Raw genomic sequence first — 27,212 nt, forward strand, 5'->3', positions numbered from 1 at the left:
CCTCAGTGCCAGGCCAACCCTCCACTTCTTTAAGAAAAGATGGAACCAGGGATCAGTGGGTGTCTGTGAGCTACCCTGTGATTGTGGGTGGGGGTGTGGGTGGCCACAGGGCCTGACACACAGAAGGGTGGGGGGCTCCCAGCCCCCTTTACCTTAACCCGAGTCCCTTCTTCTGCTGGGGGGACATAGTCTCCCTCGATGTGCCTTTTCACACCCAGCTCGGAGAGCCCGAGCCCCGGCCCTCTACCCAGCATATGACCTTCATGGTCCTTGGGGGCGGGGGGGCTCTTTTCCCATGGGGCCTGCAGGCAGCTGGCTTCTAAGAGAAGGGGTATCCCTGCATCCTGTGCCCTCCCGCTGCTCTGTGCCCTGCACAACTTAGCCGGCCTGGCCAGTTCTGGGTGATTTGTCAAGGACGTTCTTAATGGCCACAGTCAACCGGGGCGGGGGGGGGGGGGGCGGGTGTTGATTGGTGGAGTGCACACCTGTCCAGGTGCAGCTAAGCCTGAGGCACAGGAATCTCTGGCAGAGGAGAGCTGGCCGGGGCCACTGCAGGGTGGACAGCAGAGGTGAGGGGCTACTGGGCATGGAACTGGGGCCAGAACTTGGAAGGGGACTGCCCAGGCCAGGGCAGGAGGGAGCAGGAAGGGGAGCCAACACTCCACTTTCACTTTCCCAGGGGTTCTTTGAGATCTGAGGTTTCCCTGCCTGTGCAGCCTGTCTAGCGGGAGGAGGGTGTCAGGGTGGGCATGGGATTTAGAGCCATCTACAGTGAGAGAACTGCCCCCAGACAGAGGCAGCTCTCAACAGTAGATGTGGCTGATCACCCGGGAGGTGGGAACCACGTCTGTGGGAGGGGACTGGAGGCCAGGGACCCCACTTGTAACCAAGCTGCTTAGGGGTTGGGGAGCCACATAACCTGCATGTCAGGCACACGTGGACACCTCACAGTGACATCGCTCAGTGTTTAGGGTGTCCCCAGATCCTCTCACCCTCCCCCAGGTCCTTTCTCTTTGGGAGGCAGCAGCACTAGATGAGGCAGGGGGCAGGGTACGTGTGGGAGCCGCTCATGAAGGGTCTCTGTCCCTCTGTCTGCTCACCAGGGACACGATGGAAGAGCTGGTGGGGCTGCGTGAGGGGTCCTCAGGGAACCCCGTGACTCTCCGGGAGCTGTGGAGCCCGTGTCCCCGAATCCGCAGAGGCATCCGAGGTGAGAGCTGGGTTCCCCCTCCCCCTCCCCTGTCCCCAGCCACCTTGCACTGGCCTGGGATGAAGGAATCTGTCTGTCTGTGAGTTGGATGTACCAGGTGTCTCCCTTATGCCTTTTGGCAGATGCAATGCCAAGGCCTGGTCACTGTGTCCACTCTGTACCCAGGCCCCTGTCCTGAGCCCCACCCCTGGGTGCTCAGTCACCGGAACCTGGGAGAGGGCCGAGGGAAGGGGCCCCAGAGTGCCACCGCAGGGTGCTAGGGGAGCCTGGACGGGACACTCTTCCTTGAATCCCCAGTTCCCTGTTCGCTTTGAGAGTGGGACCACCTGCTTAGCTGGGGGCAGAAGAGACAAGGGTCCCAGAAAGGTCCTTTGCAGTCCTGGGGCTGGAACTCACCACCAGTGAGGGCCAGCGCCCAGGCTGCGCTGGCAGCTAGTGGGCAGGGGGAAGGTCCTGGGGGCCCAGCAGGGCCTGTGGGATAGCCTCACAGGTTGTGGGACTACAGAGTCTGGCTAACCTCTCCAGCTCTCTAAGATAGGGATCCTTGGTATGCTGCAACTCCTGGGAGACTACCAGACCAGGGTGGGGGTGGTGTTTGGGTTTCACAAGCAGTTGGTTAAGCATTTAGCTCATGGCTTTAGTGGTGGTGGTCCAAACCTACTGTGGAGGCCAGGCCCGGGGACCTGCTTCTGAAAGGCCACCAGCTTAAAGCCCCCGTGGAGCAGTTCTGCCCTGCACACGTGGCAGCCCCCAGTGGGCGTGAACTGGATGACCCCAGCAACACCAAGGGTGGGGAGGGTGGTAAAGCAAAGGCCGTCTCCACTTGCCACAAACCTGCCCTGCTCCTTAAGCAAGGCAGAGCCCCTATAGCTTGCTTGCCTGGACTAGGACCAAGCTCCAGGCAGGGGCTGTCCTTGCCCCACACCCCTGCCTCTGACCTGACACCCCTCCCACAGCCGGCCTGGAGTGGCTGAGGCAGAAGCTGTTCCGTGGGGGTGAGGACTGGCACCTCCTGATGACTCTTGGGGTGCTCATGGCCCTCATCAGCTACGCCATGAACTTCGCCATCGCCCGTGTGGTCAGAGGTGAGGTGACTGCTTCCAGGCGTGGCTGGTGTGTGTGTGCGTGTGTGTGTGCGCGCGTGCGTACACTTGCCCGCACAAGGAGGAAGCCTGAGTTGTCAGCTCCCTTTGTTTTGGCTCTTGGCATGCTGTGTGACCCTGGTTAGGGCCTGCTCCTCTCTGGGCCTCCATCTCCTGCTGTGCTCCCTGAGTGAGAGCACCCTGAATGTCCTGAGACCCCCTCCCCATCTGAGCCCAGGGACCTCTTCTTGGAGCCTCCTGGTGGTGGGCACGGGGCTGCAGGGACTGTGGGTGGCTCCCTGACTTCCTGTCGTCCCTAGCACACAAGTGGCTGTACCGGGAGATTGGGGACAGCCACCTGCTCCGGTATCTCTCCTGGACGGTGTACCCCATGGCCCTGGTCTCCTTTTCCTCCGGCTTCTCCCAGAGCATCACACCTTTCTCCGGAGGTAAGCCCTTGCTTCTGGCCCCACAGGCCCCCGATGGGCCAAGCAGGGAGAGTGACCATCTCACAGCTGCTCAGAGCAGCCCTGTCGATTGACCGGAGTCACACAGCGGGAAGAAGGCCGAATCTCCTGTCTCCCGGGTTTCTGCCTGCTACCTGAGACTCCTCTGGCCTGTGATGCAGAGGACCAGCCCCCTGCAGGGTCCAGGTCAAAGGTATCCTGGGGGGGGGGGCGGCTAATGGTGGGACACAGCCCTTCCAGGCCTCTCAGCTTGGCCTCCAGCGACAGGGTAACAGGGGAGAAGGCCAGGGCTGCAGCCAGTGGAGGCCTGAGCCCCATCTTGTATCCACGCACCCCATCAGAGCTATCTAGCAGGCCCAGATGGACAACTCTCTGTCCTTCTTCAGCCCTCTGCTTCCTCACCGGCAGTATGCAACCTGAACCTCACAGGCCTGTGAGGACCTAACCACTCCAGATGTGAACATACTTGGGGAGCGGTGGAAAACGGTTTCTTTTCTTGCTCCGGCTCCAATCTCCATCGGCCCTGCCTAGGTTCTGGCCTCCCAGAGCTGAAGACCATCTTGTCTGGCGTGATCTTAGAGGATTACCTGGATATCAAGAACTTCGGGGCCAAGGTGGTAGGCCTCACCTGCACTCTGGCCAGCGGCAGTACCATCTTCCTGGGCAAAGTGGTACGGGCGCCGTGAACATGCCCATCCCACCCCATGCTGCGCTGCCCTCCCACCCCCTGGCTCCCAGCACCCCACCCTGACCTGGTTCAGAGCTCGCAGCCAGCCCCTGCCCTCGGGAGCTCTCAGACTTGGAGCATACAGACGGGGTCCCCAGTGTGTGACAGCGGCCACTTCAGGACTCTGAAGTGGATTAGGGGCTGGAGGAGGACGCTGTGGTGGGCAGCCATGCCACCACTGGCCCTGGGTGATGGCCCCTCACACCTTGGACCTGAAGGGGAGTCAGGGGCCCTGGTTCCCCCCAAGGTGCCCACCCCACACCCACACGTTCCTCACCCCCTGCAGGGCCCCTTCGTGCACCTGTCTGTGATGATTGGAGCCTACCTGAGCCGCGTACGCACCAAGGCAACCCGGGAGTCCGAGGTAAGGGGTGCTGGGTGAGTGCCCCTCTTTGAGAAATGGGGTCTCTACCAGCCAGTGCACGCGAGAGGCAGGGAGAGGCAGGGCCGACTCTGAGGCCAGGTGTCCGGCCCCCCAGAACAGGGCCAAGCAGAAGGAGATGCTGGTGGCGGCAGCGGCGGTGGGCGTGGCCACAGTCTTCGCAGCGCCCTTCAGCGGTGAGTCCCACCGCCACCCCCCAAGGGTGCGGACAGACCCTCAGCTCTGCAGGCCGATGGGCCTGGGGGAGGCACGGGGTTCCTGCTGCAGGGGTGCGTGGAAGGCGGATGGAGGGTTTCAGACCACTCTCTAACTAGTGGTAGGCCCGGGAGCTCACCTCTCCTTTCCTTTGACGGGTGCGGTTAGTGACAGTCCCTCTCGGCCAGGCTGTCATGAGACTTTAGTGGCAGTCCCTACCCAGACTGGGCACAGGGGTCCCGGCCCCCCTCCCCGGGACTGCAGCGCAGAGCTGAGCTCTCCGTCGCCCCAGGCGTCCTGTTCAGCATCGAGGTCCTGTGTTTCCACTACTCCGTCTGGGATTACTGGCGCTGCTTCTTCGCCGCCACGTGTGGCGCGTTCATGTTCCGGCTCCTGGCCGTCTTCAACAGTGAGCAGGGTGAGCCGCGGCCAGCCCGGAGAAAGGGAAGGGGGCAGCCTTTATTGAGCATGAGGGTGGGGGGCTCTGAGGAGAAGGGGTGACGCTGGGCAGGGAGGCAGGCGGGAGGGGGCAGGCTCCGTGGGCCTGGAATGTCAGGAAAATGGCACAAGGGGCAGGGCCTGCCCCACGGGTACCCTGCTTAATGATGCTGGACCTAGCGCGTGACCTCTGTACCTCGCCCCTCAGAGACGATCACCTCCCTCTTCAAGACCAGCTTCCGGGTGGACGTCCCCTTCGACCTGCCCGAGATCTTCTTTTTCGTGGTGCTAGGGTGAGTGGGGGAGCCCGGTGGTGCTGTTGAGTAAGCATTGGGCTAAACCACAGAGTCAGTGGTTCAAACCCACGGATCACTCCGCAGGGGAAATATGAGGCTGTCTGACTCTACACAGACTGACCGCCTCCCGGACCCTATACAGGGTCACTATGAGTCAACAGCAACTCCATGGGGGTGGGTGGGGCGATCGGGGGCTTCGGGTCACTACAGGGCCCACTTGGAGGCCTCTCCAGGCCTGAATGGCTGGCCCTGACACTGGGGAGGGGCCTGGGTTGGACTCACCACCCTCACCCCCCAGGGTTATCTGTGGCATCCTGAGCTGTGCCTACCTCTTCTGCCAGAGAACCTTCCTCTTCTTTATCAGGACCAATCGGTTCACCTCCAAGCTGCTGGCCACCAGGTGGGGCTGGGCAGGGGTGGGGGCTCTTAGGGGCCCTCTGGATTCCAATTGTCCTGGGCACATAGCTCCTCCCCAACGGAGCCCCCAAGAATCTCCCCATGGAGTCCTACTCACTAAATTCCTGAGGTCCCACTCCTATCCCCTCACTTCGACCCTCCTCCACAAGTCTCCACCCCCTCACTTAACCCCACCTTTGCCCCAAGTCTCCACCCCCCTATTTAACCCCATCTCCTTCCTAAGTCCCCACCCCATCCCTTAGCCCCACCTCCTCCACAAGTCTCCACCCCCTCAGTAACTGCCCCCCCTTACTGAACTCCACTGCCCTCACTGAGCCCCCACCCCCTGAATAACACCTCTCCCCTCCCTTGAGCCCAGGGCAACCCTGTATCTGCTCTTCCCCAGCCTGCCTGGTCCTGGGGGGGGTTGATTCTTCCCTCTGGGGAGGGGCTAGCCCATGCCCCTTTCTCTACTGCCAGCCTCCACAGGATCCAGCTCTGCTGGTAGGCTCTGGGGTGGGCGGTTGGGGGTCTCTGATCCTGGTGTGATTGTTGGGGGAGGGCTGTCATTGAAGCCTGGTCCCCCTCTCTCCCTCAGCAAGCCATTGTACTCTGCCCTAGTGGCCTTGATCCTTGCTTCCATCACCTACCCCCCTGGCGTGGGGCGCTTCATGGCTTCTCGGGTAAGGGGCATTGGGCTGGGGGCAGGGGAGTGGGGAGAAGGGCCCCTCCTCATACCCACGTTGAGTCTCCCTCCTCTCATGTAAGCCTGGCTGCACCACTCCCATGAACTGCCTGCCACTGTTGCTCAGTTGGGCAGTTGGGCCTTAGGGAGTCGTAGAGACCCTGCCAGGACCCCGAGCAAGGAGGTGACAGAGCAGGCTCTGAGGCGGGCAGCACTGGGGGAGGGGGCTGGACACTGCCTGGGCCGCCGTCATGTGGAACGCCCTCCGGCCCGGGCCCAGCTGTCCATGAAGGAACATCTGGACTCCCTGTTCGACAACAACTCCTGGGCACTCGCCACCCGGAACTCGTCCCCACCCTGGCCCGCTGAGCCTGACCCCGAGAACCTGTGGTTTGAGTGGTATCACCCGCGCTTCACCATCTTTGGGACCCTGGCCTTCTTCCTGGTCATGAAGGTGGGTCTCTCAGGCCCATGAAGGCTCCTGCCCAGAGCTCAGATCTGCCCCGGGCATAGCATTCAGCCCAGGGCCAGACCTTCCACCAGGTTCCCTGAGCTGATCCCTGCCCGCCTGAGCTGTGGTCCTAGCCTGTCTCTGGACCTCAGTTTCCTCATCTGTAAATTGGGAGTATTCTACTATGCTTGCCTTCGAGGGAACTTTGAGAGAGAAGAAGCAAAGCATGCTGGAACACTCTCTTTCTCTCTGGGACACTGTGCCCTGCCCACAGTTCTGGATGCTGATTCTGGCCACCACAATCCCCATGCCGGCTGGATACTTCTTGCCCATATTTGTCTTCGGTGAGTCTGAGTCCTCGGCTGTGGCTCCTGGACCACTCCCCCCTTCCCTGGAGGGGTACCTTGGCTGATCACCAAGGGTAGAGGCTGTGGGGGCTGGATTGGCCCGACTCCCTCCTCCTTAGCGCACATCTTTGGCAGGAGCTGCCATCGGGCGTCTCCTGGGGGAGGCCCTCTCTGTTGCCTTCCCCAAGGGCATCATCGCTGGAGGGGTCACCTATCCTATCATCCCCGGGGGGTATGCTCTGGCAGGTGAGTGGCTCAACCTGAAGGACCCACTGTAGTTGTGCATGCCATGATGGCGGGCCCTGAGCCTGCCTGTCCTCTCCCTAAGTCCCCAGTCTGGAGCCCCCAGACCCTCTCTTGGCTCCACTCTCCCCGCCTTGACTCCTCCTCCCTTGCCCTTTGCTCTCCTACTCACTCAGCCCAGCATTAGGGCAGTGGCCAGCATGTAGCCTCAGTCAAGGGACTTCTGGACATTCCCAATGTAGCCCATGGCCAGAAAGCTGTCAATCTTGCCCTCCCAAGTGGCCTGCCCAGCCTGAGCTGCCCCCACTGGGCTCTGCCCCCTGCAGGGGCTGCAGCCTTCTCCGGGGCAGTGACCCACACCATCTCCACGGCGATCCTGGCCTTTGAACTGACCGGCCAGATCGTGCATGCGCTGCCCGTGCTATTGGCGGTGCTGGCGGCCAACGCCATCACCCAGAGCTGCCAGCCCTCCTTCTACGAAGGCACCATCATCGTCAAGAAGTTGCCCTTCCTGCCGAAGGTCCGGGGCCGCCCCATCAGGTGAACCGAACCCGGCTGGCGGGAGGGTGCTGGTGCCTGGGGCAGGCTGGTGAGGGCGTGGCTCCCTCCCTACACAAGATACCCACCGGGGGCTGGCCCAGGACATGGGGCTGGAGTGCCCTCTTGTCTTCACTGCGTGGCTTTGGGCACTTGGCAGTCCATCTTCACTCCGCCATCACCACCCCTGCCATGAGTAGATGCCAGCCCAGGGCAGCTCTGGGAGTGTCAGAACTGTGCTTCATAGGGGTTTCAATGCCTGGTCTTTCAAAACGGGTGCCAGGCCTATTCCCCAGGGTGCCTCTGGGAAGACTTGAACTTGGGACTTTCTGGTAGCTGTCAAGCTTGTGGACCTATTTGCAGCACGCTGAGGTTACACTTTCACTAAATTTGTTGGGTGAGAGAGTTGGGGCTCAGAGAGGTGTGGCGTCTTGCCCAGAGCCTTACCAACCAGCATTGGATCTGGCTTCAGATCCCCGCTGTTCTGTTGCATTGAAGGGAGGCTGGGAGCTGGAGGAAGGGAATGGACTTAGAGGGCCTGACTTGACCGGACAGGACCAGGGTGGTGTCCATCAAGGAAAAACAGAACTAAGAGGCTATGTGAGTCCCTGGTCTGGGACCCAGGTTCAAGTCCATGCAAGCTGCTGCCTTGCTCCACGTCCCACTTCTTGTCTGTTAGATGGGAAGAGTGGCGGCCGAGGTTTCAGCCCAAGTTCTCCTTTGGCCATAAAATCCTCTGAACACACACGCCTCCAGGGCAGCCAGTTGGACCATCAGCAAAGTGTGGCTGCTCAGGGGGCCCGGGGGCCCAGGAGGCTGAATCCAGAGTCAGACCACGAGGGAAGACAGCCCCAGGTTTCTGCCCATGGTGGGGTTCCAGGAACCCCTCTATCTACACATACACATGTGTGAGAACAGCAGGTCCCTAGTTTCAGCAGCGCTTCTCTGCTCCCCTCACCTCATCTTGGGTCTGGCTATCCCCTCACCAGCTGCCTCTGCCTGCAGCTCCCACTGCGTGAATGTGGGGCACTTCATGAACTGCGCCATCACCACACTGGCCAAGGACACGGCGCTGGAGGAGGTAGTCAAGGTCGTGACCTCCACAGATGTACCTCAGTACCCCCTGGTGGAGAGTACAGGTGCCAGCATGTGGACAGTGGTGGGAGGATGGGGCTTGGGGGGAGTGGGGCGGGGAGGGGAGGCATTGTCTCGGGGTTCCTTTGGGAGTCAGGCAAGGGCAGGCTGGCCACTGATGCTGCCAGGCAGACCTGAATCTGAAACCAGATCCTGGGACTAAGAGCCTGCATGGCTTTGGGCAAGTCGCCTCCATCTCTCTGAGCTTCCTCATCGGAAACGCAGAGATGAGAGCAGGTGGCTGGCCTGTCTACCAGAGAGGGCGAACAGCATCTGGGAATTGGTCCCATCCCTGGGCCTCTCCCCTGCTGGGACATGGTGGGCCCAGTTCCTGACCTTGATGGCTGGCATGTGAAAAAATCTTCCCCCACCACCACCACCACCATCACCACCACCCTCAGAGCTCTCTGCAGACCGCAGGCCATCAATGCTCTGGAAATGGGTCCCTACTTTATAACGCTGCTCTCTCCTTCTTCCTTGATCCCCTCGCTCAGAGTCGCAGATCCTGGTGGGCACTGTGCGAAAGGCCCAGCTGGTGCAGGCCCTCCAGGCTGAGCCACCTTCCTGGAGTGCAGAACAGCCGGTGGGTGCTAGTGGGGAGTCAGCAGGGGCCACAGGAGGGAGGGGTGGGGGCAGCTGCTCTGTGGGAGAGGCGGCCTGAGAGGGGTCACTGGGGACAAGGAGGCCCCATAACTCTCTCCCCTCCAGAGGTGTCTCCAGGACCTCTTGGCTGGGGGCTGTCCCGTGGAGCTTGTGAGCCTGCAGCTGTCCCCAGAGACCTCCCTGCACCAGGTAATGGGGAGACTTCAAGCCCTGCACTGGAGAAGAGCCTGTGGGAAACAGGTTCCCTGGCTGTCAGGCCGCACCCACAAATGGGCATGGCAGGGCCTGCAGGACCTGCTTCACCCGCTTCCCGCTGCCAGGGCCAGGGGGGTGGGGTGGGGGGGTGAGGCACAAAAGCTTGGGAAGCAGGAGGGAGAGGGCCATAGAAGTCCCATGTGCTTCTGGGAAATCACCTAGCCATCTCGAAGGTTAAGTGCTTCCATGCTTGGGTGGGGGTGGCAGGGTGTGGAGAAGCAAGCTAGGCAGACCTAGGGGTGGCCCCAAACCCTCTGGCCTGCGGATGCTGGGTGACACGACTGGTCCTCTGAGACCCCACTGACCATTGGCCTGGGCTCTGGAGACCCCTGCTGGTCATGATCGACACTGCAGGTCTCAGCCCCTAATGTTCCACACAGACGTGGGCATCGCAGGGCAGAGACCTAGTGGGCTCTCCACCTCTACCTCTACTCCAAGCCCCCAGGAAGGGAAACCTTGAGAGAATGAAATGGGAGCCCCCCTGGGGTGAGAAGCATCCACCACACACCACCCCAGCACTTCTCGATACCCCCTCGACAGGCACACAGCCTCTTCCAGCTGATGAACCTCCCGTCCCTCTTTGTGACGTCTCGGGGCAGGGCTGTTGGCTTCGTGTCCTGGGTGGAGGTACGCAGGGCCTGAGCAGGTTGCGGGGGGTGGGTGGGAGGGCATCACTCTCTTCTATCCAACTATGGGCACAGAACTTCTGAGAGTGCTCTCTGCCCGCAGACTGGCCGTCTGGGCTTGGCCTCTACTACCTAGCCACCCTCTGGGCCTCAGCCAGCCCATCTGTGCAATGGGCAGACACTAGCTCTACATTTAACCCAGAACCTATCCCCAAGGGAGTCAAATAAAGCTCTAGGCCCCCTACTCTGAGCCCGCTCTACACTCCCTCAAAAAATGTCTTTCTCTCTATTTTAGTTAAAGAAAGCAATTTCTAACCTGACAAATCCACCAGCCCCAAAGTGAGCTGCCTGGCCAGCTGAAGTGGGATGCTCGGCTGCCCCGGTGGCTGAGGCTGGGCAGAGACCTTGCCTCTGTCCCTGCCACTCCAGCCTACCCCTGTACCCCAAGCCCAGCTCAAATCCTCAGTAAACAGGTAACACCCAGCTAACCCCAATCTGCTGGACAACCATTAAATGTCTTGAAGGACAAGTCCACCCTGACAGAGAGCTGGCAGCTAAAAGTCAGTACACAGTGGGTGCTCACTGAAGCTTCGGCAAACCGCCGAATGAAGAGGCCAGTGCATGTTGTCACCAAAGACCAGTGGGAATTCCCGATGCCCAACCAGAAACCCCTGAGAAAAATAAAGCTGATCCCCAGAGCCCTGTGGACCCCTGATCTTAGTCCCGGGGCTTAGTCCCACCCGGCACCTCGACTCTACCTGCTTTGGTGCCTGAGTGGGCTCTTCGGGTCTTACTGGCCATGTGCGTTGCAGGCCAGGGTTCCTGGTCTCCTGATTCTCGGTAGAGAGGTTGAGGTAGATAGAGCCTTAGGGTCAAGGCCCAGCCAGTGACCCCCCTGCCCCACACAACCAGATCTCATGATACTTGGCCTTCGGAATAAGTGGGACCCTGTGACCCAGCCCCTCCACCCCAGCCTCCACCTCACCTTGGCTGAGCCAGGACTGACTGAGCAGGGCTCCTGTGGGGTCCTTGGGGGGTGAGGGTGGGCGACAGCCTTGAGCATCCTCCACAGAGTGTCCCCAGGTTAGGTGGCAGTGAACCAACTAGTGGGTGTATACCTCTACGTCCTTTGGAAACCCCAGCAGCCTGAGGAGACATGAGCCTTTCCCCGCAGCGAACAGAACCAAGTGCCCAAGGATGAATCCACCAGTTTAATGTCTTCAGAGAACCTCAAGAGAGTTGTGGGGGGGCTGTTTGGGAGGGGGGGATTCCTTCGCATGGGGGCACTCAGTTCAGTTCAGAAAGTGAGGGAGGGCATAGAGCCGAGGAGGAGACATTTAGCTACCTGTGATGGGGACAGAAGCACAGAGAGGGGGGAGGGACTGAGCCCCATGGTCAAGACAGCAGCCCAAGACCCCGCTCACTGGGCCTCCCAGCCTCTCTCACGGGGTGCCGGCCTGGGGGCTGCTGTCAGCCCCTCGGGGGTGGGTGGCTCTGGTGTCTACTCTGCAAGTCCTTGGTTCACTGACGGTGGGGACCCCGGCAGAGGGTAGTGCCCACCTGAGGCAGGTACAGAAGAAAGGGGAGAAGGGGTGTGACAGTTAGGACTGGGGCAGGTCCATGGTGGCACAGTGGTCACAGGAGCCCCCCCCCACCCCATGCCTGCCCTGAGGCCCACTGGGCCAGGTCCTGGGCATCAGCCTCAGTTATAGAACACCTCGTCCTCTTCTTCAGAGAGGGAGCCGCTGTCCACCGAGGGCAGAGAGCCCTGGCCCGGGCCCCCAGGCAGCCGCCGCCGATGCTGCTGCTTGGGGCTGCGGGACTTTGGGCAGGCCACCGTGGTGGGGGGCTCCTCAGGGGAGGGCCAGCCGTCGGGAGAGAGGCCAGGGGAGAAGGCCAGAAGGCTGTCTTCGTGCGAGGGGCTCAGGAGGCTGTCCTGCACATAGACGCTCTCTAGGTCTGGAAAAGCAACCGGGGGGTGGGGGGGCGGGGAAGAGGAGCCCATCACCACCAAGCTGGGTGACCCTGAGAAAGACACTGCACCCCTCTGAGCCCAGTTTCCTCCCAGACGGCTACAGGGGGGCAGGGCAGCCTGAACCCAGCAGTTAAGTGGTCTCGGATCCTCAAAACTGTAAGAAATGGGACTCAGGGCATCTCTGGGGGTGTGTCCTGGCTCACCCCTCAGGGCTGGAGGAGTGCAGGGGGCACCCAGGCTTAGGTTCACCAAAGCTGGGGTTTCTGCTAAAACGTTGGTGGGTGGGGCAGAGGGTCCTGGCGCGAGGGCTCTGATCCCACTTGATACCTCTATGCAACTTTCCTGATACGTAGATAGGGATGGGAACAGGGCTGTGGTGGCAGGTACGGGCATCCCACCGAGAAGCCCCTGGCACAGCACCCGGCACTCAGAAGGCTCCGGCACCAGAGGCCAGAGTCCCCCAGGAAGCCTCGCCAGTCGTGTTTCACCATTGGAGAAATCAGGCTGAGGGCGCACGGGGCCATCTGGGCCATGCTGCCCTAGCTCTGCCGCCTGCCCCTCCCCGCCCCACCATACCCTGCAGGTGGACGGCGTCCCACGTGCTGCTCTCGGGGCACAGCTCCTCATCGTCCAGGGAGGACCAGGCGCTCAGCGTGGCCTCGGTGATGGCAAACTGCTCGGCCACCCCTGTGGGGAGAGTGCCACCCAGCTCAGAGGCCCCTGGGACTTGCAGCCCCACCTCCCCGGGGCAGCCCATCCGTGCCCACCCCTTGCTGACCTGCAGCGAAGCGGGCCTCTCGAAGCTCATCCGGGAGGCAACAGTAATGCTCCTCTTCCACGGACGACAGCTCCCAGCCCGACCACTGGGCACTCCAGCCCTTCCACTCGATGAGGTGGGCCACTCGGCCGCGTGCCATCGCCGTGGGCTTTGTGATGTGATCCTTGATGCTCTGAACCACCCCTGTGGGCACTGAGGGTCAGACACCAGGCCCAGCCCAGGGCCCTACGCCCCAGCTTCCCCAGGAGATAGTGCCCGCGCATGCTAACCTTGTAGGACAGGGTAGACCTGCCCTTGGGGGTTTCCAAGACTTTATGGGAACAGAAAACCCTGTCTTTCTCCCAAAGAGCTCTGCTGGTTTTGAACTGCTGATCTTGCTGATTGCAGCCCAACTTGTAACCGCTACACCATTAGGGTTCCTTCCCCAATCTCCAAGGTCCCTAGTCTTTCAGGCCTACTCAAAACCCCCCATCCATAGATGCTCCGCACCTGTGTAATTCCACAGCCCCTCTATCTCCCCCAGCTCTGTAGCCCCACTTCACCCGAGAGGCACTGCCAACGCGTGTACCCCAGTGCCCTGCTCCCCATCAGTGTCCCTGTCCACCGGGGCTTCTTGCCCAGGCCCCCTGATGCCTGTCCTCCCCTCTTTGACCAAGTTCAGACCCCTCTGCCTGAGCAGATTCACATTCCATGAATTAACAAGTTCTGGCAGGGCATCCCCTGTGCCTGGATCTGATGGGTGGTGAGCAGGCAGGGAAGACTTCCTGGAAGAGGTGGGCCTGGATGTGGGCTTTGATGGGCACTGGGGTTGGGCTGACTGGAGGCTACTTCAGGGACGAGAAGAGGATGGGAGGCATGGCAGAATCTGATTCCAGGATGACTCGGGGTGAGGCATGGGGGCAACCCCAGGACTGGGGTGGCTGGAGAGATGGGGAACCAATCAGGGGCGAGAGAAGCCAGGCTGAGGGTTTGGGGTATGTCTGTACAGAAGTGGGGGCCACAGCAGGAGAGTAAGGGGTGAGACCTGCTATTTAGGAAGAACCTCAGAATGTGAGGGTTGGGGTTCAGGAAGGTCATTAGGCACCATTGCAGTGATGCAGCATGAGTGCGGGCCAGGGAGACAGGGAGTATGCTCAGGACTAGCCCAGGGGTCAGCCATGGCCGGGAGGGCTGGTGAGGATCCGGCACCTTCTTTAACCCAGGCTGTGGACACAGATCTTGGGGTCCCTGCAGCCAGGGTGGCGTGAAGAACAGTGACAGTTAAGAAGGAAGAGCAATATGAAGGAGATGGAATTTGGGGGAAATGGGGGAGGGGATGAGAAAGGAGGGAGCTCTCTCCACAAGCAGGGGCGAGCTGGGAGTCGGGGAAGATGAGGCTGGCAGGCAGAGAGCTGGGAGGCTGTGCTGTGGGTCACCAGAGACCTCTTACTAGTCTGTCTGCTCACGGCCCGGCCTCGGCAGGCGGCGGCTGGGCGGGCCTCACGACGTGGATTGACACGGTGTCACCCACAGCGTGCTCAAACACAGCAACACTTGTGAGGACGGCCAGAACCGGGCGGTGTTTCCTTGTGCTCAGCATGTTGCTCTGAGTCACACCCAACACGGTCACCACCCTTCTGGGGAGAGAGGCTCAGCTGATGGGAGCCGCCTCCCCTGGAGAGGCCTGCAGGGGAGGTTTCCAAGTGGCTGACTGACAGGGGGCTAACAGAAATCCAAACATGCTGACTCAGAGCACACACACACACACACACACACACACACACACACACACACACACACACACACACACACACACCCGTGGGTTTCCAAGACTGTAACTCTTTACTAGAGAAGAAAGCCACTCTCTCTCTGTCTGTCTCTGTCTGTGGCTGGTGGTTTTGAATCAGGAAACCACTGTGCCACATCCACCGTGAATTCTACGTGTGGTCTGGAGCGCCCCCTGGGGCCAGGCTGAGAGAGGACAGGCTTCTCTTGTAACTGGGTGGGCGCTCTGTAGGCGCTCAGATCTTCCTGTCCCCTCACCCCCTGCACTTCCCCCAAGGGACCCCCTAAGAAAGCACCAGCCCCACTATGCCACTCCGCACCCTGACAGGCTCGTAGAAGCAGGGGACCACACCAGTGGACACCTGTAAAGTCTGGACCGTCCTCTTCATGGCTGCCTGACGTTGAAGCCGTGGGCAGCACCTTGCTCCCCAGGCCCAGCTTGGAGCCGGGTTTTCAGGACATGTGGGTTCCGACAGGGCTGCTGCCCTCGGTGGCAGGGAGCCAGCTTTGCCCCTCCACAGCTGAGGGCCAGGGGACTGGGAATGGGCTGTCATCTGGTCCTCCCCACTCATGGCAGCGTGCAGCACAGTAGAAGGAAACACAGGGGGCCGGACCTGCGCAGTCTGTCCCCAGAGTGGGTTACAGACCGGACAACATGATACAGAGGACTTTCCTTTGCTCATTTTCAGAAGTAGGTCACCAGGCCTTTCTTCCTAGTTCTTCTTAGTCTAAAAGCTCCCTTGAAACCTGTTCTGCCTCAGCCACCACTGGCAGATGGGTGGTGGAAGGTGCACCAACCGGGAGTTAACCTGGGTATCCCACACGAATGGGGTGAAATCTACCGGTGAGCCCCCACTTTCCCTGGGGTCCAGGTTGACCAGTCAACCCTGAGGGCAAGAGCAGCTGGAACTCACCCACGAGGGATGAGGTGGCCAGTGCGGCCACGTTGTAGTTGCTAGAGCAGGATCTGGAGTCAGACAGGTAGCCGTGGGTGGTCTGGAAGCACCTCTGTGGGGGAGGGAGAGAGGAGAGGGTGGGATAGACCTGCCCATGACCCAAGATCACCCCTACTACCAGGCAATGGGGAGGGACGGGGCAGGGAAAACCAGAGAGGTCCTCCCAGTACCCACAGGCCCATCCCCAGCCCGTCCATCTGCTCCCCTCCCCAGGGTGAGACATGGCACAGAGACAGGCAGCCGTGCCAGCTCTGGCTGTCTAGGCTGGGGCACAGGCAAGTCCATCGGCCTACCTGCCAAGGGTCCCAACAGAAATCCATCTGTTTGTCCTAAAAAAAGAGGAAAACGAGGGTCAGGCGTGGGCCAGCACCCTGGACCAGCAGTCAGCAGAGCTCTGAAGCCCTGGGTCAGGGTACAGGCCAGGCTCAGGTGCTCTGTGATGAGCGGCTCATGCCCTCATGCTCCATGCAGAGGGAGAAGGCAGCGGAAGGCCATGTCACACCAGCAGGAGAGGCAGTGGGTGCAGGGGCGAGCAGACTGGGCTCCAGTCTGCCATTTCCTAGCTTGGTCTCTGTAGGCTAGTAACTTTCCATCTCAGAATCTCAGTTTCTCCCTCTGTAAAATGGGAACAAGCCACTCGCCTGATGGGTCAGTGCATGACGCAGGTACAGTGCCCAGCACAGTGCTTACTGGGTGGCGTATGCTCCCTAGAAAGGGAGGGGGCGATTAGACCCACTGTGGGTTCAAGCCACAACCTCTAGGGCAAGGGCTGCATGTATGCCCCAGGATTTGGAGCCACCCCCACCCCGACCCCAGCAAGAGCTTCCAGGACTGTTTTTCTGAACAAGCTGGATCCCGGTTAATTCAGCCCTCAACCCTATTCGGATGACTTTGGGTCCCTGACCGCCCAGGAAGTGGCCACGTTTGGCAGGCAGGAAGGATGATCTGCTCCCACGGTGGGGAAGGTGGGGGCGGGGTGCTGTAGGGACGGGTAGGAGCCAGAGGGGAAGAGTGACTTCTTACCTTGCCAGTGACATGGTCTGGAGCGACGGAGGGTGGGTGGCTGGCAGGCCGATCTGGGTTCAGGGGGTCGGTAGCCTGGGGCATGGGGCAGTCCTTGTGGGCACTTGTGAACAGATCTGGAAATAAAAGGACAGGAGGAATTTACAAAAGCTCATCCCTGTGACCATTATGACCCATTGTCATCTTAGAGACTTGAGTCCACAGTCGCACTCCCTACCTGGTGCTCTCTGTAGGAACTGGCCGTCCGCACGCGCATGCGCACGCTAGCCAAAACATCGGCCAGGTCCGCGCTTCCCACAGTTACCGTTTGGCGCTGCCCACGTTTTCACGTTGAACCCCGATGGCTCTCCTTCCCCCCACCCTGAACATCGCACCCCTCTTCCTCCTGCGCGCAGCCCCTACCTTCTCCTGCCCCCCATCTCTAGCCTGGGGGCCCAAGGCTCCTTGCTGGTTTCTATCCATTTGCTTAGCCCCCAGGAGTGAGGCCACGCAGCATGGCTTCTGACTGCTCATTTGCTCGGGTTTCCGAGGTGCACCCGCGTCGCGGCCTCCATCAGGCCTCTGTCCAGCTGCCTGCTATCGCAAGGCGCAGCGTGTACATCCAGTCGTCTGGTGACTGGGGCATTCCAGTGGTGGCCGCCTTCTGGCGACAGGGAAAAGGGCTTTTGTTGAAGCTCCTGCAGTGACCATCTTATTTTTACTCCATTTTTCCCTCGTTCTAAACCCACATTCCAACCTTTTTTGACCTTACTGAGGTCCTCTGAGATCTTGCTCCTACACCTTTGCCCATCGCTCCACTGTTCTTGCCAAGCGAGGACTCCCTGTCCCCTGCTGTAGGCTCTCTCTGGCAAACACGCCTTGAATTCTCCCCCAGTTGTATCTAACCCTCTTCCCATCTGAGACTGGATCCCAGGAGCTGGAAGTTGCTGGAGAAAGTCCCTGGTCTGAGGTTAAGCTGGTTTGCTTCTCATTAGGGTAACTGCTTCACTCTGCCTTTCCTGCTCAGGTCTCTGTGTGGTGTACTGGTTAAGAAGCTGAGCTGCTAACTGAAAGTTCAGAGGTTCAAGCCCACCCAAAGTTTCCTCACCAACAGGGTCTGGCCTGTTGACAGGCAGGAGGCCAGCATGAATTATAAGGTAACTAACTAGTTTACCTTCTCAGCCCTCCAACAGCAGCACCCTACCTCCCCACACCCTGCTGCTGGCTTCTCTCCAGTCCCTGGAGATCCAGAAGCCTTCAGTGCAATCCCTTCATCTTCCCACCACTCGGCAGCTGTCTGCCTCTGCCCACCTCCTCTCCTTGCCTTCCTGCAACAGAGCAAGAGCTGCCTCACTCTCACCCAGCTAAGCTCTTCCACTCTCTGCCCCTCCACCAACCAAGGGCTCTGCTTCTCGGCTGGGCCATCAGTGTTTCACTCTGATGTCTCCTCTCAGGGCGTCTGCTACCTTCTTTCTCCTGCCTCCTGCCTCCACAAGTCCTTTCACTAGGGGGCCAGGCCTTCAGCATCCTAAAAGACCAAGCATCTCCCATCTTCTAAAAACCTCCTTCCTATCAGGAATAGGAGGCAGTTATGGAATGTGTGGTTCATTGCCTCTGTAAACAACTGCTTCCTCTTGCCATGAGACCAGGAGTAGATGGTATGGGAAACAGAAAGTCCTCTCCCCCAAATAGATGTTAGACTTAGGACACTGCTTGCAGCTAATGGTAAATGATTGTCAAGTTACCTCCCTGAAGGCAGTCAGCTGCCAGACTACTGTCTGGTCCCACCACAAGCAGGGCCCACTCCCTGCTGTTAAGGACAATGGGCTACTTCTCCCTAAAGGCTTTCAGCCATTAGTCTGATCCCTGCAGGGTGGGTTTATACCCTACTGATAATGGTCTCTATGGTGAACCAGAGAACAGGTCAAACAGGCTCAGTGACATCCAAAGTTAGGCTGCCTTCCTGAATCTAGGATCCGCCCATCTTGTCACATGTGTACCCCCATTACCTCCACTTCCTATTACATGGATACCCCTAGATCACCCCCTCCCATTACTGTATTACCTATAGCACAACGCTTTCCTGTGATGTAGGTCCTCATCTGTAATTAGGGGGCTTGCGTGTCCCCAGAGAATATAAAAGACTTGGTTAGCAATAAATCTCTTTCTCTGTCCATGTGGACCACCAAGTGTTGCTGAGGTGAGCATGCTCCCATGAAATGTGTCGGACTCCATTATTTCAATCTCTCTTCTCTCTCTCATGCTCTCTATGACTTTACTATAATCTTTACTTATTATCGCTGTACAATTGCGCCTACCGGACCCGTGATGATGTGTTAGGGGCTGGTAACTCTGACAAGATGGTACCCAGCTACCACGACTGAACATTTTGAGCAGATAGTGAAGAATTCTGATCAAAGGGGGGAGGTGGAGAACAGAATTTCAAATCCTCGTGGGCTTCAGCCATGAAAGTGGGATGATCCTCTAATACGATTGGCTTGAAATAACCTGCAAACCTTAAACCTAAACAATAGTTTAGCTGAACTAACAAATGCTGTCTGCCTTTGCCCGTGCTCTTTGAAGAGCCCTCTGTGTGGGATCAAATCGACAGCAGCCTCTTGAGAGATCTGACAGGAACCTTCTAGGGCAATGGGTCGAATTAATGAGGGAGGAACAGCTCAGAGAAGGAGGTGAGAACGGTTGCCCACCTGGAAGAATGCAGTCAGCGACACTACACTGCACGAAAAGAAATGGCCGCACTGATTGGTTTTGTTTCACTGTGTTTTCTCAACAGCAACAAAGTCAACATTCAGACCAAGGGGAATGCTGTGTCTTTGACCGGGCAGATGGCCGGCAACCTATCAGAGACAGCCAAGCAAGGCTATGACTGAGCATGTCTACGTTCTGCCGACTGTCTATGATGCTTGGGCGACTAATAAGAGACGCCATTAATAAACAGCCATGTATATTGACTTCATCGAAGTTCCTTTTCTGGGAGGCGCAACTCAGAGAATGGAATCAATGCCACTGAATTGAACACACGCAAACTGCTGCCTGGGGGGGTGTTTGGGTGTTTACATTCTCACCAACATCTCCAAGTCCTAGGTTATACAAGCAAACAAGCAGCAATAACGACCCCCAGACCCTTCCCTGTACCCCTGCCCCTCTCCAGCGCTTCCCTCCCCTCTATTCCCCAGACTGGCAGAAAGAGCGGCACAGACTTCTCAACCCTTCTCTCCCGTTTTCTCTGTCCCCAATTCCAAGCAACAATTCTAGTGGCCCCGGGGTTAAAGAGTTAGAGCTCTGGTGGCATCGTGGTTGTGCCTTGGGCTGTCAGCGCCCAGGTCCTTGGGTCAAAACCATCTGCAGCTTCTCGAGAGAAAGACGGGGCTTTCTGCTCCCGGAAGCAGTTGCAGTCTCAAAAACTGACAGTTCTAGCCTGCCCCAAAGGTTCACTATGAGTCAGGATAGGCTGGATGGCAGTGAGTTTTTGCAGAATTTGAGCAGGTAAAGAAAATCTGGCTGCTAGTCAAAAGGTGGATGGTTCCAACCCACCTAGCAGGTCAGAAGGAGAAAGGTCAGCCTCTGTAGACACGTAGAGCCTTGGAAACCCACAGGGACAGTTCTAATCGAGCCTACTCAAACACCACACTCACTACCAGCCAGTCGATGCCCACTCTTGGCCACCCTATGGGGCAGGGTAGACCCATTCCTGTGGGGTTCCAAATGAACTCTTCACGGGAACAGAAAGCCTCATCTTTCTCTGATTCTATCCTATAGGGTTACTAAAGTTGGAGTGGACACAACAGCAGTTCATTATTTGGAGAAGGGTACTGGGGTGGGGGGGAGGCAGCTTACCGCAGGCAGGTTCCAAGAGACAGCCCTTGCCAAGCAGCTGTTCCAGAGTGGCCAAGGTCTACGGTGGCTCTGAGGTCCAGTTATTTTCCGCTCAGCAGCCCGAGTTGTCAGGCCTCCTCCTTCTCCTTCCTACCACCTGACTGCTCTTTTTCATCTCTTTGCTGGATCGCCCCCCTCCCGCTGGACCTCTAACTTTTGGATGCCCCACCAAGCCTTTCTGGCCTCTCTTGTCTGCATGAGCAAGTGCCCACATTATGCCTCCAGCCTGAGCCCTCCCTTGACCCCCCCCCCCGAATGAATTTCCAGCTCCCTACTTGGCTGTCCCCCCTTCTTGTCGCTCAGTGTGCTGCTGGCTCGAATGTTTCCGTGATGCTGGAAGTGATGGCTCAAGGTCACCCTGTTTCAGCTGAACTGACAGCCTCGGGCAGGCTAGGAAGAAGGACATGGTCACTGAACTTCTGAGAGAAGTGGCTAGTGAAAACGTCCAGCACAGCTGCGGAACACTGCCTGACGTGGTGCTGGGAAAGGAGCCCCTCAGCGCGGCGGCGGGCACTCAGAGCCTGAGGAGGAGCTGCCTCTTCAAGGAGATCGACCTCAATGACGCGGATGGAGCAAAGCTCCCAGCCCTTCGTCTGCCGAGAGGGGCTGGCTCCAAAGGGGAGGCGCAGCGGGAAACATACGGTTGTCATCAGAATCTGGAATGGGCGAAGCATGGCTCTAGAAACGTTGGCAGTCATCCCAAGTGAAATGGAATACGCACAGGCCTTGGCGAGCTGGCATTGGCCATTTTGAGTTGGGCGGTCGCTGGTTTACTGTGTCAAGAATGACAAATTGAAGCAGAATGGTGCTATATTCCCCGTCAGAAAGAACACGGTGAGATCCATCCCGAAGCACAACGTTGTCAGGGAAAGGGCATACCCAAGGACATTAAAGGACCTTTTATGAAGGAAATATGTGCTAATTTATGACGCGTGGCATTATGTTACTAAGGGCTACCATTCAGACACACACAACGCCCAAGATGGAAAATGGAAGATTTCCACCAACGTCTGCTGTCTGAAGTTGATCGAACATGCTATCCAGATGCACAGTTACTGATTATTGGAAAGAGAAACATGGAAATAAACAAATCAACTCCATCTGTGGAGAGACAGCGGGGAAGCCCAATATCATCAGTCAGAACGAGACTGACCAGAGGCCGACTGCTGGACAGATGGTCAGTTGCTCATATGCAAGTTCCAGTTGATGCTGAAGAAAATTAAAGCAAGTTCAGAGTCAAAATCTATGGGCTTTTGCATCCCCCACCTGAATAACTCGCCATCTCAAGAATCGTTCAACACATTTAACACTAATGACCAAAGACCAAATGAGTTGTGACATCACACACACACACACACACACACACACACACACACAGAGTCATTAAAAAGACAAGAAAGAAAGACAAACAACGCGAATGTCAGAAGAGACTCTTGACACTTGCTCAGGAATACAGAGAGGCTAAAGAGAAGAGATTATGTGAAATTGCTGAACAGAAGATTTCAAAGGGAGGGTCAAGAAGACAAAGTAGGGATCAGGTATCAGGCATCATCAGAACACAGAAGCATATCATAGTGAATGAGGGGGGAGTGTGGAGTGGAGTCCCAAAGCCCATTTGTAGGGCACTGGACATCCCCTTACAGAAGGGTTGTGGGGAGCAGGCCAGCCAGTCAGGGTGCGATGTAGCAATGATGAAACATACAACTTTCCTCTAGTTCCTAAATGCTTCCCCCCCTCCACTATCATGATCCCAATTCTACCTTACAAATCTGGCTAGACCAGAGGATGTACCCTGGTACAGATAGGAACTGGAAACACAGGGAATCCAGGACAGATGTTCCCTCAGAACCAGTGGTGAGAGTGGTGATACCAGGAGGGTGAAGGAAAGGTGGAGTAGAAAAGCAGAGCTGATTAAAAGGATCTACATGTAACCTCCTCCCTGGGGGATGGACAACAGAAAAGTGGGTGAAGGGAGACGGCGGACAGTGTAAGAGATGGCAAAATTATAATAATTTATAAATTATCAAGGGTTCATGAGGGAGGGGGAGTGGGGAGGGAGGAGGAAAAATGAGGAGCTGGTACCAAGGGCTCAAGTAGAAAGCAAATATTTTGAGAATGATGATGGCAACAAATGTACAAATGTGCTAGACACAATGGATGGACGGATGGATTGTGAAAAGCGTTGAATGAGCCCCTGATAAAATGATTTTAAAAAGAGAAGAAGACAAAGTAAAGTATTAAAATGAAATGTGCAAAGACCTGGAGTGAAAAAACCTAAAGGAAAGAACATGCTCAGCATTTCTCAAGATGAAGGACCTGAAGGGGAAATGAAGCCCGCGCTCCCTTATTGAAGTTCTCTATGGTGGCGCAGGAAGCATCACGAGCAGATGGACGGAACCCAGAGTCGCTATACTGAACATTGGTGCAGTGGTCAGCCTCCAATCCTTTCAGGAGCATATGTGCAGGAATGGACAGTATTGAAGCAAAATGGTCAAGCTACACTGAAAGCATGAGAAAAAAAAATCACTCCCGGAATTGACTGAACAGAGATGGAAATGTTTCCCAAAATCGATGCACTGACGGAAACACTCACAAGTCTGTTCTAAGAAGCGGAGAAGACAATAACCTGCCAACAGAGTGGAAGAGAGGTCCTTATTTCTGCCCATTGCAAAGAAAGGTGAGCCGACAGAATACAAACTGTATTGAAACCCGAGACATGCAGAGGACACAACTCTGCTTGCTGAAAGTTAAGAGGATTTAAAGATAATTTTAAAATACTTTCCATAAGGGAGGGAGGGATGGAAAAATAAATGAGAAGCTGACACCAAGGGCTCAAGTACAAAGAACATGTTTTGAAAATGATGATGGCCACTTCAGACAAAGGCCTTATTACTAAAATCTATATTACTTTGCTAGCTTCCAAAAAGAAACAAACTAATTGCCCACTGAGGAGGTGGGCAAAGGACCTGAACAGAAGTCTCACAAGGGCAGAGATCTGAATGGCCAATAAACATTTGAGAAAATGTTCCTGATCATTAGCCAAAAGAGAAATGTAAATTAAAACAAAAATGAGATGCCACCTAACACCCTCAAAGATAGCCCAATTCAAACAATCAGAAAGCAACAAGTGTTGGCAGAGCTGTGGGGAGATAGGAACTCTCATCCACTGCTGGTGGACCTGTAGGTATGTCCAGCCACTATGGAAATCAATTTGGCGATATAGAAAACAGATGGAAATTGAGTTACCATACGACCCAGCAATCCCCCTACTGGCATATACCTGCATGGCCAGACATCTGTGCGCCAATGGTCATCTCGGCACAGTTCACAATTGCAAGGAGCTGGAAACAACCCAAATTTCCATCAACAGATGAAAGGATTAAAAAACAGTGGTACATACATGCAGTGGAGTACCACGCATCATGAAAAAGCAGTGATGAACGCATGAAGCACATCGCCGCATGGGAAGAACTGGAGGAAATCATACTCAGTGAAGTAAGTCAAGCACAAAAGGACAAGTACAAAATGAGTCCGCTGAGGTAAGGTTTAAAAAAAATTCAAAAGGGGCATAGGGAAGAAGCTACTGTATACAAACAGTCCTGGGGTGAGGACCAGGTAATACGGCAGGGGCCAGACCAAATCCAGGGATATATATGGTAGCCAACTAAAAAAGAGGGGGGTAACGGGGGGTAGTGGGGACACAGGGCATTAACCCACCCAAGGAGAAGATATTATTTATATCTCCACAGGGAAAGAGGAACCAGACTTCAACCGGGTGCTCCAAGATGTGAATGCAACATGCCAGCATGAAGGAGAGAACCAGTAGAGAGGTCTTAGGGGCCGGCTCCAATCCCAACTACATGGATAGCCGCTCCTCCCTGCAGAAGAATTTACTTCAGAGCACAGCACGGAAGCTCCAGCTCAGGGAGAGGGACATGTCTGATCAGAGGACAGGGGAGTAAATGAAGGGGGAGGAAGAGTGAGTGGAGCACATGGCCCACCAAGCCTTGAGGATGATATCCTCCCTCAGAGCAGCTAATGCACAGAGAGGACCATATGGCTGGACCCACTATGAGACACGACATCCTTCACTGACCCACAGCCCTACAGGGGACAACACTGGAGAAACTGTGGGAATTATGCCAGATCTAACACCACCACATCGGGGCAAAACACTAAGGGCGTGCAACAGCACAGCAAGGGGAACAGAGCAAGGAAGTCCCAAGGAAATACTAAAAATAGACTTTGGGACCAGGATGTGGCACTCCATCAGACTTGACTAGAAAACACTCCTAAAGGTCAACAAACAGACCTTGAACTATTTACAGGCTTTTTTTTGTCATTGGTTTTTTTGTTGTTGTTTTGTTGCTTTGTTTTGCTCTTGTTTTTGTGCATATTATTATCTCTACGGTCTATCTAGATAAGATAGGCTGGGTAAACAATCTGGAGGAGAAAACAATGGACCGATGGCTTGGGAGGGACATGGGAGAAGAGGAGGTGGGGGAAAGGAAGTGGTGTTAACAAACCCAGGGACATGGGAACAACAAGTGATCCAAAATCAGTAGCAAGGAGGGTGTAAGAGGCCTGGTAGGGCTTGATCAAGGGCTATGTAACCTAGAGGAATTACTGAAACCCAAATGAAGGCTAAGCATCATAGTGGGACAAGAGGAAAGTCAAAGGAAATAGAGGAAAGAACTAGGAGACAAAGGGCTTTTATAGAGGTCTAAATACAGGCATGCACATATGCAAATATATTTATATATATGATGGGGGAATAGATCTGTGTGCATATATTTATAGGTTTAGTATTAAAGTCACAGATGGACATTGGGCCTCCAATCAAGTACTTCCTCAATGCAAGAACACTTTGTTCTATTAAACTGGCATTCCATGATGTTCACCTTCCCGACACAATCGCTGAAGACAAAGCAGGTGCCTAAGCAAATGTGGTGAAGAAAGATGATAGTGCCCAGCTATCAAAAGATATAGCGTCTGGGGTCTTAAAGGTTTGAACAAAAATAAGCGGCCATCTAGCTGAGAATCAACAAAGCCCACATGGGAGAAGCACACCAGCCTGTGTGATCATGAGGTGTTGAAGGGATCAGGGATTAAGTATCAAAGAACAAAAAAATCATATCATTGAGAATGAGGGGCAGTGTGGATTGGGGGCTGAAAGACCATCTGTAGGCAACTGGACATCCCCTTACAGAAGGGTAGCGGGGAGGAGACAAGCCAGTCAGGGTGCAGTTTAGCAAGGATGTAACATACAATTTTCCTCCACTTATTAAATGCTTCCCTCCATTCCCCACTATCATGATCCCAACTCTACTTTACAAATCCAGCTAGACCAGAGAATGTACACTGTCAGATATAGGAACTGAAAACACAAGGAATCCAAGACAGATGAACCCTTCAGGACCAGTGCTGAGACTGGTGGTACAGGGAGGGTGGAAGGAGGTCGGGTAGAAATGGGGAAACGATTACAAGGACCTACATATAACCCCCTCCCTGGGGGACGGACAACAGAAAAGTGAGTGAAGAGAGATGTCGGACAGTGTAAGCCATGACAAAATAATAATTTATAAATTAAGGGTTCATAAGGGGAGGGAGAGCGGGGAAGGAGGTGGAAAATGAGGAGCTGATACCAAGGACTCAAGTAGAAAGTAAATGTTTTGAGAATGAGGATGGCAACAAATGTATCATTGTGCTTGACACAATGAATGTATGTATGGATTGTGATAAGAGTTGTACGAGCCCCCAATAAAATGATTTAAAAAATACTTGATGAAGATCAAACACTACAGTCTTCTGTACGGATTACACCTGAACATAAAACAAAATTGCTCTCCACTGGGCCAACAGACAAGAGCACGATAAGTGGAAACAGAGTGACATGGCAGGGACTCCATTGACTGGACCGCCACTGGCACCGGTGGAAGCGGCAGTCCAGCAGTCAAACAGTGCACTTGCTGTTAGCTGTTGCTCCGTTCCGGAGCTGGTTCTGAGTCACAGCGACCTGGGGGACCACAGCACAACACACTGCCTGGTCGGGCACCTCCCTCGCCATTCTTGCCGTGTTTGAGGCCCATGCTGCAACCACTGTGTCCATCCGTCTCCCTGAGGCCTGCCTGGGTTTGGCTGCATCCGACTTTACACGGCGTGAGGTGCTTCTCCAGGGACTGGTCCCCCCCAATGATGTGTCCAAAGTACAGGAGACAAGCTCTGTGCATCCGAGCTTTTAAGGAGCATTCTGGCCGGACTTCTTCCAAGCCAGCTTCGTCTGTTCTTCCGATAGTTCGTGGGACGTACACTCTTTTTTGCCAGCCCCATAAGGCAAATGCGCCCAGTCTTCTTCAGTCTTCCTTATTCACTGTCCACCTTTTAAAAAAATCCACAGAAATTTATTTTCACACAAGTCTGGAGGCTAGAAGTCCAAAGTTGGCTCTCAGGAGGCCCATGTTACCGTTGCTTTGTCTCTTCCCGCTTCTGCTGGCCCCAGGGAGTTGTTGGTTGTAGCAGCATACGTGCAGTGTCCGCTGCTGTCTCTACAAGCCTGTCTGACCTCTGTGTCCACCTCTGTTCTTCTCCTCCTAGAAGAACACCAGTCATTGTGGATTGAGGCCACACTACCCCAGGAGGACCTCATGCCAGCATAAATAATTGTATGTGCAAAAGACACTGTTTACAAAGAAGGTCCAGTTCATGGTTCACCATTCAACTGTCACCTGCACGGGAGACGATTGACAATACCCCGGCTTGGGTCCGG

General features: G+C 56.1%; 2 protein-coding genes across 3 annotated transcripts in view; one reads left to right on the forward strand and one right to left on the reverse strand.

Moving 5' to 3' along the window:
* Positions 1-1,110: 1,110 nt before the first annotated feature.
* Positions 1,111-10,698, forward strand: LOC142433352 (chloride channel protein ClC-Ka-like). Of its 2 annotated transcripts, XM_075538360.1 has the most exons (19): positions 1,111-1,210; positions 2,167-2,295; positions 2,613-2,741; positions 3,291-3,430; positions 3,773-3,850; positions 3,966-4,044; positions 4,356-4,481; positions 4,710-4,794; positions 5,096-5,197; positions 5,792-5,876; positions 6,159-6,332; positions 6,604-6,673; positions 6,812-6,922; positions 7,246-7,459; positions 8,462-8,595; positions 9,085-9,173; positions 9,299-9,382; positions 9,989-10,075; positions 10,370-10,698. In XM_075538360.1, exons 1-19 carry the CDS (start codon positions 1,111-1,113, stop codon positions 10,415-10,417), a joined length of 2,064 nt encoding a protein of 687 aa, XP_075394475.1. In that variant the 3' UTR covers positions 10,418-10,698. The 2 variants fall into 2 exon arrangements, with proteins under 2 accessions (XP_075394475.1, XP_075394476.1); XM_075538361.1 differs by lacking the exon at positions 2,613-2,741.
* Positions 10,699-11,284: 586 nt separating this feature from the next.
* Positions 11,285-27,212, reverse strand: part of FAM131C (family with sequence similarity 131 member C) — a 28,212-nt gene continuing 12,284 nt past the window's right edge. Inside the window, exons 2-7 of the mRNA XM_075538364.1 lie at positions 16,571-16,686; positions 15,841-15,876; positions 15,506-15,599; positions 12,828-13,010; positions 12,626-12,736; positions 11,285-12,033 (exon numbers count right to left, since the gene is read on the reverse strand). Coding sequence (XP_075394479.1) covers positions 11,777-12,033; positions 12,626-12,736; positions 12,828-13,010; positions 15,506-15,599; positions 15,841-15,876; positions 16,571-16,686 — 797 coding nt within the window. The 3' untranslated portion in view covers positions 11,285-11,776. The remainder of the gene's footprint in view (positions 12,034-12,625; positions 12,737-12,827; positions 13,011-15,505; positions 15,600-15,840; positions 15,877-16,570; positions 16,687-27,212) is intronic.

Source organism: Tenrec ecaudatus, chromosome 1, assembly GCF_050624435.1.
Source record: "Tenrec ecaudatus isolate mTenEca1 chromosome 1, mTenEca1.hap1, whole genome shotgun sequence".
In the NCBI taxonomy this organism is placed as follows: domain Eukaryota; kingdom Metazoa; phylum Chordata; class Mammalia; order Afrosoricida; family Tenrecidae; genus Tenrec; species Tenrec ecaudatus.